This window comes from Pogoniulus pusillus, chromosome 14, assembly GCF_015220805.1.
Source record: "Pogoniulus pusillus isolate bPogPus1 chromosome 14, bPogPus1.pri, whole genome shotgun sequence".
NCBI lineage: Eukaryota > Metazoa > Chordata > Aves > Piciformes > Lybiidae > Pogoniulus > Pogoniulus pusillus.
This window is the reverse complement of record NC_087277.1, coordinates 13,394,111-13,407,365: the sequence shown is the minus strand read 5'-3', so window position 1 is coordinate 13,407,365 and position 13,255 is coordinate 13,394,111. Positions and strand designations below refer to the sequence as shown.

At 43.1% G+C, this 13,255-nt stretch overlaps 1 protein-coding gene across 1 annotated transcript in view; it reads right to left on the bottom strand.

The window, feature by feature from the left end:
• CCN4 (cellular communication network factor 4) overlaps positions 1-7,162 on the bottom strand; it is a 29,956-nt gene extending 22,794 nt beyond the window's left edge. The window contains exon 1 of the mRNA XM_064154320.1: positions 7,012-7,162. Coding sequence (XP_064010390.1) covers positions 7,012-7,059 — 48 coding nt within the window. The 5' untranslated portion in view covers positions 7,060-7,162. The remainder of the gene's footprint in view (positions 1-7,011) is intronic.
• Positions 7,163-13,255: the final 6,093 nt, after the last annotated feature.

Below are 13,255 nucleotides of genomic sequence, written 5' to 3'. Positions count from 1 at the left end.
GATTCAGTAAGAAAACAACAAAAATGAAGGCATGATGATAGTCTCAGAAGCTGATAGAGCATGGAAAGGAATCAAAACTTTCCAGTGACTCAGACATTAAAGTTTGAGCTATATTCAAAAATTCTAGAGAGGAGAAAGTGCTACCACACAGGAGTAGCTAAAAATTGCTATCTTCTTAAAAAAATAATGTTTAAATAAACCCCCTGAATTATCCAGAGCAAATCTTCTCAAAGTTCTGAAGTCTCTGTGAGTTACACAGTTCTCGGTGGGTGGCAAATAGCAAGTTTTTTTGCCAGGGACTGTACAGAAGGACAAAGTTGCTTACTACTACTGACTTTACTGTCTTCTTTCCATTATATACAGGTGCTACATATACTAGTTCCATGTTTCTAAATTAACCAACTCAGACTAGACAGCTGCATGCTGGAGATGTAATAATAAAACACATGCTTCACATTCACCTGGAAGCCTTTCAGTGGAGATGATTTCAGCATGTCAGAAGTGAAAGGATGGGTTCTTCTTCAGCTGAGTAGGAGATTGCTTCAGCTCTAAGGAAAATGCATAAAAGTAGCCAAAGCATTTCAGGTATTGTGAGTTCTGTTCCTCTGAGTGTCTATGAGATGATGGATCAAGTGACTTTGCTATGCTAACCTGTCACCAAGCATGAGATTTTTTTTTTTTCTTAGAACTCCTTCTGAATCTTCAAGGCAAGTTCTTAGGAGAAGGTCCTTTTCAGGGCTGGAATTGCTCCATGACAGTAAAGACCAAACTGCATACCTGTCCAGCAACATCAGGATCCAGGTGACAGCCCTCCATGGATGATGCATGAGCCCACAATTATTTCTCTCAGGTTTCCCTTTAGGCTCATGGCACACCATTCTGGAGTTCATGACACTTAGCCTTTCAACTTGCTCATCTCTCATTCACTTTATAGGTTAAGTAGAATGGCAGATGCAGACTAGTAAAACAGAAAAACAATGTGGGAGCTATTGAGGAAGAAGAACACAGAGATGATTATACAGTCCTGGAATGTATTACCAACCCAAGTATTAGAAATTCTTTATTCAAGTTGTGCTGCAAAGCTTAGCTTAAGTGTTATCTTCTTCAACAGCTGTTTCAGCCTAAAGGCTCCTCTTTCCTTCCCCATCCACAAGAATTACTTGTAGAGCAAAACCAGATGTTGGCACCCACAGAGGTGCCTTTCTCCCTTCTACTTTCCCACACGTAGGCCAGATGCAAAGATTAAAACTCAAAGCCCAGCAGCAGTCTATTAGAAAGCACAAGGGATTAAGAGGACTCCAAGAGTTTCACCCAGGATGCCAGAACAAGTAGCAGCCAAGAGGGAAACACATAAGGTTTCAGTATGGATGCAATAAGTAGCAGAGGCATCAATGGAGATACTTCCCAGAGCTGGGAGATCACCAGAGCACAGAAGAACCAGCTAGAAAACCCAGAGCAACACTGGAGAACATTTACACAGGGCTTCTAAAGCAGTACAGTCAGAGTTCCTTGACCAAGAAGCGCATCTGTAAAAATAAAGCCCTCTAATTCTCCTGCCAACCTGTACCAATGGGAGGTTGAAGGCAACTCGTGGCAGGATACAGCAGACTCTGAGTGGGGCAAAACTTGGGAGAGGGAGCGTTGAGGAAATTAGGCACTGTAAACCCTGGGTCTGGGTGGGCATCAGAACACAGAAAGAAAACATATGGGTGCACTTTGTTTGGACTCACCACTGCAAAGCTGGCAGCCATCAGCCAAAATTTCTACTTAATGAACCAGAAAGTTTCTATTTGACGAAACAGAAAATTCTACTCTTAGCAAAAATTCCCTAATAGTGAGGATGGCTGAGTTAGAGCAGAAGAAAGCAAAGAGGAAATCAGGAGAAACACCTTAATACATAGTGCTTACCTGCATCTTGTTGTGACAAATTTAAAGCTCAAAGAGTGAAGAAACCTTACACTGCTTTTTTGGGCCACAATGTGAGACACTGTCAGGTTTGACACTTAAGTGTATCTTCAGTTGAAGCTGTGGGCATTCAGCTTCTGCCAGGCCACAGCTGCCAATGCTTATATACATGATAATGTTCCTCCTTGTTAAAAAAAAACCCAAACCCTTCATTTCCACTTGTGCATGTGAGCCAGGGCTGTCCAGACAGGAATGCTCAAGACCCTCCTGAGGCAATGAGGCCATCCAGAAAGACCAGTTCACACCAGTTCTCATTAATCTAAGCACTGGCAAGATGCTAAAGCAACTCTGAACATCCCAAAAAAAGAAGTCTAGACCTTCTGAAGAAAGAAGTCAAACGGCCCATGAAGGCATGGATGACTTCTGAAATTTTGCCTGATGCCTTTTCATTGCACCTGGAGAAGTAAGGAGCACTTAAACATGCAAAAGTCTTTCAACCAATCGACTCCCAGTATCATCATGTAAGCCTCATGCTTTTCCTAAATCTCCAGCTATAGTTTCTAACACTTTTCCCAGGAGAACCCCCACAAGCACTCAAGCTGCAGACAGGACTGACAAGAACCTGCGTGTGGGAGCACAAATAAGCAGTGGCATAATTGTGAGATGGGTGATAAAGACAATTCCCGTCCCCAGCTCTGTCTTAGTTAATGCTGGCAGAGAGACAGTTGCACACTGGCAGCTGATGGCATTAAAGCAAATTCAGACAATGATAGGAAAAGTTATGAAGAAAATGCATAAAAGCCTGATGCTCTCAGAAAAAAAAAGTCTGTGCATGTACTTAAGAGACATCTTCATCAGAATCAGGCTTGAGTCTGAGAACCACATTCTGTGCTACCTCCAGGATGTTGCCTTGGCAATGATGTCCTTGAGGTGACTGCCAAAGAAAAGATCAGATTTGGGAAATCCCCACATATGATGCTGCCATACCCACAGGGATTTTGTCTACCAGCCTCAAGTCACAAGACAGTCATTTGCATAGGTGAATTTCCAGGTGCTGTAACCAGAGTAGTTTCAATTGACATCAACAGTTTATGGAAGTGAAGGATACAAGCACTTCCAAATAGAAGTGTATCTAGCCTGTCTTTAGAAATCAAATGCTGTCAAACAACAGGAAATGCTGAGACAGAGGGATAAAACACATCAACTTTGAACCTATACTGCTTTATAAACCTCCTCTGCCCTGGAGAACCACAGGATTTTTCCAGGCAAGAATAAAGATGTCTGGGACCTTTGACATTAGACTATACATGGGATGTTAGCAAAGCAAATAGATAAATTAATAATTCAACTCATAACTTTTTTGTTTTGTTTGTGAGATTTTATGGTCTGGGTTGGGTTTTTTTGTCCATATTTGATCAGAAGAAGAATCCAAAGAAATGTGATCACCTTTTCCTTCCTATCCAGACATTTCACAGATTAAATTCTTGGCCTTATATCTGGGCCAATAAATCTTATAAGAAGAAGAAATAAAAACCTGTACCTTTTGGTTCTTAAACTACTTTCAACACAGCCTGAGGCAGCCCTGAACTTGTGTCTTTATCAGCGACTATCTAGTGAAATCAATGACACAGAAGAGATGGTGTCTATATAAAATCTTCTTTGAACATGTCTCTCCTCTCTTCTACCCAATAAAACCTGGTGTTTGTGTGCCATGACTGCTATCACATCAAATGAAAGTGTCAATACCCGTTTACTAGTTGATGTGATGAAAAGCAACACCATTCTTGCTATTTGACCTGCTGCTTACCAGTACCGTCAAAGGAGAAGTCTCTTTTTATTACTTATTACTTATTTTAGACTCACACACCACCCATTCCTCCACTGCTAATGTCTTAGAAACCTCCAGTGCTATACTCTTTCCTTTATTGTGTCCTTTACTAATTTTCCACAAAGGTTCCTCAACCTGGATCAGAATAATCTGTCCCTTCTGAACAGTGGGCCTCAATCCACTGAGTCGTCAGGACTAGAAGCATGGAGATCATGGCTCTGATTCCTCAGTATGTAACACCCAGACTTAAGATCCTTACTGTAGAAATTACTCAAGTTCTGAGAAATCTCGGTCTAGTTGATAGGACTTGGGCTCCCATGGTCTCTGTCCTTATTATGAAAAGAAAAACCAAGCTAATATTTTAAGAAATGGCCTGGAATTCTAGCTATGCTCAGCTATTTTTCTCTTCTCAAGCCCATGGTTATGCAGTTATGTCTTAGTAAAAAGCCCTGTTGACAAAACTGCTTAGGAACTCAGCAACTGCCTGTAGCTAAGTACAGTACTTGGGGACAATGCACACACCCACAGAACCTGATACTTGCCTTCCAAAATGCCCTTTAAGATGTACCCAGCCCTCCCATGTTAACTTCTCTTCACAGGATCATAGAATCAACCAGGTTGGAAGAGACCTCCAAGATCATCCAGTCCAACCTAGCACCCAGCCCTAGCCAGTCAACTAGACCAGTGCCTTCCTCCATGAAATATATATATTTGTCAGTTACGTTCCAGTCAGTCCTCTTCTTTCTCAGGGAAGCATCTTTTTCTGTCCATCTTTTTTTCACACATGAAAAGTGAAATTTCCCAGGGAAACCATGTGGCTTTGTTTGTGCGCAGTGACCTGCTTTATGCTGTCACTCTGTGGATCTCGCTGTATTCTTGGGAAGATCTTTATTGCTGTTGAGATAATGCCATAAAAAAATGCAACAGCACAATGAGGTGGGATGGTGCCAGAACTTTATCAGCACTCACTTGTTATGACTCATGTGAAATATCTCTTGTTAACAGAGTGGCCACGCCAGTTAACTGTTCACAATATCCTATATAATTTGCAATATTCCTTTCTCCTTCAGGCCACCTTCCCTTAAAAAGACCAAACTAAGCCTTCTCTTGCCCCAAAAGTGTTTTAAATATTACACAGAGCAATCTCTCCCATCTGCTCTCCTCAGAGCCCCTCATTCTTTCATGTTATTCTTTTCATCCCTGTTCCTTAACTCCCTTACGTCCACCAGACAGGAAACTGCCCATCATCAGCCTACCAAACCTACATCACACATCCTATTTCTGGTGTAGAGAAGACTCACCAAAAAATCAGTTCATCCCCAATCAACAATTTCTAAGTACAAGCTTCTAAGGTCCAACTCTACAGGTGTGTTCAGGAAGTGACAGTGCCCCTGGGATGCTCCAGAGACATAGCTTCATCTGTTCCAACCAAAGAAGAGCTTGAACCGAAACAGTCAAGACCCAGAATTCTTTTTAAGGTATTTTGATACTTTTTTGAACACTTTTTCAGATAGTCTTAGTCCAAACATGCCGATAGCACTATCTGGATTGCACTCAGTCACTCACTCCCACAGCAGGCACATGTGTCTGCCTGCATTCATACATACTTTCATGCCACTTTAAAAACAAACAAACAGACAAACAAACATCTTTGATACCAAGAGAGCCTAGGACCCATAACATTCTCAGGGGGACGTGTGTGTGTGTGTGTGTGTGTGTTTCCCTACCTCTCTATGTCATTTTTACTTGCTCAACTAAATTCGACTGAGAATCAGCTTACCCCAGAGAGCCCAAGAAGCGCATTTTGTTTCTTTAACTTTGTGTTTTGTTTTGTGTTGTTTGTTGGGTTGTGAGTTTTAAGTGGTTTTTCTGGAAAAGACATCCATCTCACACAGCCTTATCGCTTTGCCATCTGCCTTCACGCAGCTGTGTCTTGTGCACCACACCACGCGTGCTACTTTCTCGCTTTAAGCCCCACTTTATCTCGCCACATGCAAGCCATCCCCTGCTGCCAGGAGCCCTGCAAAAGCAAACCGCCTCCTGTGCAAAGCAATTGTTGTTACCTCGCTCGGAGCGAGCAGAAGTGATGCTCAGCCACAGCTTAACTCGTGTGTGGTTCAGGGAAAGCCCCAGCTTCAAGCCGGACAGCCTAAGTGCATTTCAGGATCCGCCTTCTTGTATCTTTCTTTCGGGGTCCCCTAGGCTCCCCATGCCCCAGCGCTGTCTCTGGGAATGGGGATGAAGGTGAAGGACATTGCAGGTCCGAACGCTGCGCTCAGCCGCTCGCCCAGGAGGGACAAGGGCTCCGCGCCCCCGCCGCCTCTCTGCCGTGATCCTTCACCTTCCCAGACCCCGCACTCCCCCCCGCGGGTTTTACACCAGCTGCGGGCACGCACCGGGAAAAGGAAAGCCGAACCCCAGCACCTCCGGAGACGAGAGGGCTTCCCACAGAGGTTTTCTCAAAGAGAAGGGGAGGGAGGGGAACTGCTGCCTGCGTGGAGCTGGCAGCTACAAACCCCTCCTCCTCTGCCGGCCCCAAAGCAGCGGCGGCAGCGGCACACCTGTAGGGAGCGCCCAGCGGCACCGCACGGCCCCCGGCCCCCTCCATGCACCGGCACGGCACGGGCCCAGCCCCGGCCCCGGCCCCGGCCCCGGCCCCGGCTCTTCACCGGCCCAGGAGCTGCCTCGGCCCCGGCTCGCTTTGCGCACCGCCGCCTGTCGGGGACCTGCCCTGTCCCCTCCAACCCGCTCTCCTGACAGCTTCACCCAGGCTGCTCCGGGCAGGAATAGATGATCTTTTCCTCTCTATTTTGCATCACGATACAAGTAGTACCAATAAAACGGGAAGGGGAAAAATAATTAAAAAAAAAAAAAAAAAGAAGAATGCAAAAAAGCAAAAGTAATCATTAAAAAAACACCACCACCCAGTTTACTGTATAGATTCACCTGGATGACGAGCAGAGGATGAACTCAGTTTAGAGACAAGCCTTTCCTTTCCTTTCCTTTCCTTTCCTTTCCTTTCCTTTCCTTTCCTTTCCTTTCCTTTCCTTTCCTTTCCTTTCCTTTCCTTTCCTTTCCTTTCCTTTCCTTTCCTTTCCTTTCCTTTCCTTTCCTTTCCTTTCCTTTCCTTTCCTTTCCCATTCTCACATCTCCCACCTCCCCGAAGCTCACTGCTGCCCACCTCTCACATGCACCTCAGTCGACTGTCTCAGCTCACCGTGCATTAAAGCCCAGTGCGTTTGCAGAAGATGAGTCTCTCCTGCAGTTTCCAAACTCACCTGCAAAATGCTGCTTGTTGCTAGAATCCAGGGCAAAAGCCACCTCATCCCTGGAAGCCAGGATTAAATACATTGATTGAACCCAGATTTAGAGCCGTTTTGAACAAAAACACCACTTTGGGGAATGCAGAGCAACCCTGCACTGGCAGCCTAGCCTAGGCACTCTGCCTTTTTCTCTTGGCTCTTTGGGGATTTTATTAAAGACAGATCTGACGTCAGGGTGAAGGACAAGCCCTGCATTTTTCCTCTGGAGAAACTTTTCCTGCCTTCACTTCTTCATTTTTGTGAGTGGTGCTGTCCCACCTCCTGCATTTCAGTGCATCGCCGTTAGCCAAAGGGCTCTTAAAGGGAAAGCTGCAGTTCTAGGGTCCATCCTGCTGCGATTTTAGCAGGGACCAAAATACCCAGAGTTTAGCCCTCATACTGCTCATGGCATTCAGACTCTTACATTTTAGCTAGCACGGCAAGAAACATTTAATGTGCCTTTACTGATTGTGATTAATCACCTGATGTATGCAAATATATACCTATTTAATCTTTTGAACTGAGAGGCTTCATTTGAAACACAGAAGGGCTCTTGCCCTTCGAACACACCCAGCTGTCTGCTGGCTCCCTCAGGACCTCTGTTTACAAAGCAGCTCACGAAGGAGAGGAAAGGCAGGGCACACTATCCCCTGCCGTGGCTTTGGTGGAGCATATCACAGCATAGATCAGCCCTGGGGTCCAGTACTATTTCTATTCTGTGCCAGCAGTGGGTATGACAAATATTGCTCAGGTACCTAGGAGTGCAGATCCCATCCTGAGCAGAGCTAAACTCTCCCATCACCTGTATGTCTGTTAATGTTTGCCTTGATTTTAGCTGGGTCATCTCTGATGTGTTTTCTTCCATTTACCTAGGCACAGGCACAGTATTTTCCTTCACTCTTCTAAATCTGAATTTAAAAGAACTTAAAATCTCTTTCATTTTTAAACTGGAATAGAATTGCGTAAGGAAAATGAGAGCTTGCAAAATGAATGCAAATGTTATTGAATAGGTCTTAAATTCAAGAAAGAGTCAGGTCATGGGCTAAAAGAGGTGTGAAGGTAAATTTAAAAGTAGTCAAACCTTCCTGTTTGGTGTGGCAGCCTGGGTGATGGGTGGGTGAACACACTGACAGCCAGACTGGTCAGCTTTGGCTACCTCCTGCAATGTAGGTGTGCCAAGTTGAATGGGGAAAAGCCTTCCCCAGCTCCCACCTCCAGCAGCCATCTCAGCCCTGCAGGGAAGCCTGCACTGTGGTGAGGTTTGCTCCCCAGAGCCAGCGTGGCTGAATGCTCAAGGCTGCAGCTGATGGCAGGTAAGAAGAGGAGGCTGAGGGAGCCATACTCCATATTCTTTCAGTTGCATTTATCCCTTCATGTTGTGTAACATGACATTTTAAAGATTTTTGCACCAGCTGGACCAGGGAGCTCTAAAAGGACCAGACATTTTCTGTGTGATAGTCTGGATATGCAGGTGCCTTGGGAAAAGGTTCAGCTGAAGCCTGGCTCCAAACCAGAGGAAGTGCCACCTTCTGTCTTCCTCCTCCAACACCTTCACCCATACCACAGCCACTCCCCAGGACACACCACACTAAAGATGAGGCTGGAGATTGTATTTTCTATCAGATTCACTCAGGGCTGGTTCTGTTCTCCTTCTAGATCATTCTCTCTCTTTCCTCACTTCATTCTTTGTTCATTTGTTCTGCCTTTCTCTGTTTCAATATTTCACTCTCATCCTTCTCTGTCATCAGTACACATCCTTATTCATACAGCAGCAACATTCAGACACAGGGATGTTCTTTCTCTGATGAGAAATCTAGAAAGAAGCCTCATGCCACCCAGGTGATGGTCATCTATACATGGCTGCCTGACCTTGATATCCAGATCTCTAAATACTTTGTGAAATGGAAAGAACATCTTGAGAATGCAATTCCTCTGACCTAGGTGAGATGGCTTATCAAATAAGAGGTGAAACTAGGTGGATTAACCTAGGGTGATAGGCTCAGATGTAAAGTAGGTGGTACAGCAGATGTAAAAGATGCCTTATACAAGTCATTTGCTGGCTTGGAGTTATGCTAGGAATCCTAGAGCAAATGGAAGAAGAATGAGAGTTCAGTGCTTCTTGACTACTAGACTATAAAATCAGGTTTAAGAACACTTCATAAATGACCTGTGTTGGATTTTTCCCCTACAACATTTGGTTATAATCTCATATTCTTTCAGATATTCCCCCTGCATGTGTCATTCCCATCAGTGAATTCCTTAGATAATACCGTGGTCAAGTGTGTCAGCAAAGATAGGTCTTTCAGATGTGGACATCCATCTGTTTGCAGCTCCACCACTCATCTCCTGCTGGTTATGGGGGTTTGTCATGTGACAGTCACAAACCACTCTCTCTTAGCTTAGATGATGGTCAAGGAGAGGGCATGCAGCTCCAAGGCAGGGATGCTGAGACATCCAGCTGCCTCAGTAGTCTTTCTGACAGTGATTCCCGTGTGGATATGGCATACTGGTGCACTTACAGGTGTAGCTGGCTGTAAAGTTTCTTAAGTTTCAAATGAGACTGACATTAACACAGCAATGGCAGCAACCTGCACCTTGGCTTCTTCTAGGGTCTCTCAGGTCCCTCTGTCGACGACAATGCTAAAAGAGAATATTACAATCCTGTATCATTCTAGTTTTATCCTAGGGAGTCTTGCACTGGTCTCAATAAATGGAGGCTCCAAGGACACAGTTCTGTCTATTTCAAAGACTTCAATTTTGCATCTTCAAATGATGGAAAATCCACTTCATGTTTTGGTGAGCTCAGTTATATTCACTATTATAAGTTTGTGTGGTATTTTCAGTCTGAGTTTTCTAGTTTCATCTTTCTGCCAATGTCTGCCTGGCTGATGAGAATTCAGTGCCTTCTTCCAACTTATAAACTTACAAGGATTCAGTAAATCATTGCTCTCCCTTCAATCAAAAAAAAAAAAAAAAGGAAGCTACATTGCTTTTAAGCCTGTATCTAACAGGTTTTCTGGGCCTTGAAGCAATTTTATAGCTTAATTGAGTTCTATCTCAACTATTCACCTTTCATGGACATTATGCCTGCAAATGCAACTGTTCATTACTTTGCAGTCACACTATCCACAGTGATCTGGAAACAGGTAACACACCCCAATGCAAACTACCTTTGATTCTCTTAGCCTAGCACTTTAGTATCATTCCTTCCTCAATGAGTTTCTTAGGTCTGTCAAACATAAACAGTTTTGCAATTTGACTGCATTTTACAGGTTTTGAGCCTAAATAAACTGGGAAATGAATTGATTTACTTTATGGTGTTTGATGTACCTGACATTTTTACTGGGGACTGTAGCTAGCCAAAGAACACAGGGACTGCTAAGAACAGAAAGAGAGTTTAGGGAGGATGGATGCTGCTCTTGTTTCCAAATATGTGGAAGGAATAGCTCCTTGCATATAACAGATTTACCCTGTAATAAGTGAGATCAGAGTCTACCTACAAGTCCAAGGGAAAAAAAGAGCAGCTTGGAATTTCCTGACTCATAAAAGGTAAAGGCTGAGTCATGAATCTGGCTTTTATGCAAGACAAAAACGTAGCTATGTTAGTTTTTGACCAAATTGCCTCTTTTTATTGCATTTGATCATGCCAGGGTGATGGAGGAGACACCTCTTCCATGCAAGATTTGCCTAGTGGACAGTGGGGGCCCTGCTGGGTCTGCAGTCAGCAGGAAGGATAGGAATCTCACCTGCTTAAGGAAGCATGCACTGGAATGGGAATAGAGGTGGGGAAGTCAAACTGCATCATCCATTGTTGTTGTTGTTATTACTTGTGTGATGGGAAGGAGAGTTACACCAGACTCATCCTTTGAAATACCAAAGAAGCTTTAGAAACAAGAGTATGAAAACTTCTATTTTATCTCACTCTTGATAAAACCAAGCACCTGAGCGCTCTGCCAGCCTTTCAACACAGTTGAATAACTCATTTCTGAAAAGTTACTGGCCTTTGCAGATGAGATTTGCCACCACCACAAAGCTGCAGCATAGCAGGGGTGCTCACTCCTTTGCTATCAAATAATCTCTCTAGAGGAGATGATGAATAAGAATCGCAATATGGATAGACAGCCAAAAGTTGCTTTACTCCTCTTCAGGCCTGTATCCTTGGTGTAATGATGCAGAAGGTACTGGTGATGACCTAATGTGGTAAATTCATCACTGGATTCCATCAGTTTCTTTTGAAAATACCAGGTGAAGAGAGAGACCTTGAAATGTTATTCAACCCAGGGTTTTGTTACTGAGTAAGTATGGACAGTGCTGTACGTTTCCCATTCCTTATATTGGCATACTTGTAAAGCTGACAACTAAAAAGCTAGGCCAGGTAAACCAGTCTGACCATCAGCACACCAGGACTGGTGATCATTTCTCCAAGGAGACTGGTATAAATTAGATCACTAATACAGGTGGAGTTGAAGCTAAGCTTAAAAAAAAAAATAAATGCAACCTTCAATTTTTAATTCATCCATGCAGCCAAACCCAGTTATATTTGAGTGAGAATACTGCCTTTGGGGAGACAAGGCTGTGATTTTTATCACCCACAAACAGACCCAGATTTATTAGGACAGGTCTTCACCTGGTGTCAGTCTGCATGACTGTTCATTTCAGCAGTATTAATCTGACTGACATTGGCTGAGCTGTTCCACTGTGAATGAAAACGTGAGGGTTTGAATGACAGCAGCAAACCCCCAAGCCATTAAAGCACTTGTTTCTCTAAGTTCCCATTAAAAAAAACAACAACCAACCAAGCAAATTAACAAAACAAGTGAACAACAACAACAACCTAAAACAACTTTGTATCACTTTGCAGATATAATATGAGCTTTTCAATTATGGATGTCAGTAACTTCAGATAATGTCTTTTCTGCATTGGCTTCAAAAGTAATGACATGAATGTTGTTTTCATCTCTTCTTAAATTGTCATAATTTGGACATTTCTATGGTTATTATGTGGGCAAAAAGATATTTCAGTGGTTTTGAACTGGTACCAAGCATTCATAGCAACAGCAACAGCACTCTGATGTATCCAGTGCTTTTCCTAATTGTCTGTCTCAGTATTTGCTCTCAAAAAACCCCATCAGTTTCTTAAAGCTTTCAAACAGAACTTAGAATACAAAAGAAAAAAACAACAATGAAACCACCTCCAAACCAACAAATGACCACTCAGTCAAGATGCCAAACTCCAAGAATAATTAGTAACCAAAATGAACAGGCCACAGGGAGCCAGGAGTCTGCCAAAAACACGAACAAGCTCTGATAAGCTCTTGCTGTAGAAAAGTTGTTTTCTGGAAATAAAGATTTACATAATATTTACTAACCAAAAAGAAAAAAGGGACCTAGATTAGTAACACATATTGAGTCTGAGCCTCAGCTGCTAAAAAGATTAATTCCTTGGAGTTGCATTGGTTTGTGGCATTCATGGATGCAGTGAATTATTCATCAATATTAGTTCAACTACTTGAGCAAATGCACAAAGTGCAGGGCAGGAATTAACCTTTGGGTTTGCCTCCTGCAGACGCTTTTTCTTGATGCACATGAAAAGAAAGCAAAATGTATTGATTAACAAACCATGAAAGGATGAAGAATCCCAAGAAATATACATTGAACATGCTCCTGGAGGCACAGTCTGCTGCCTTCATAGGTTGGCCTGCATCGTACCATGGTCTCCTTTACAAGTAGTTTTATGAAATGTTCTAAAAGAATCACTTCATCCACTTTGGATAATATGAACGCCCTGGTATGCTATTCTCTAGAGCATTTACCACAGAATTACACAACTATTTGCTCATCTTTACTTTTCTTTCTTCTGCTGGTGCAGTAATATTCTCCAGTCTCTGAGATGGAAGTGGGAAATCTCCTCCGTTCTGCTGGAAATTCACTATGCCCAGAGACATTACTGCCAGTTAGGTCTAGGTAAGATTGGAATCAGGTCTGACTTTTCAATCAAACACTGAGGCTTCCTACTAGTGTAAATATGACAGTCAGCTTCCAATATTGAGTTAGATTATACATATCTTTGGAGACAATCAAAATGCTTATGAAATTGTGGTAAGTGTAAAAGAATAAAGGCTGCAAAATATAACCATCTCCTACCTAAGGTGGGCTTATTTTCCTGCTGAAAACTAAGACTATCCTTGTAGCCCATGATATAAAAATATTGTTTTTAATA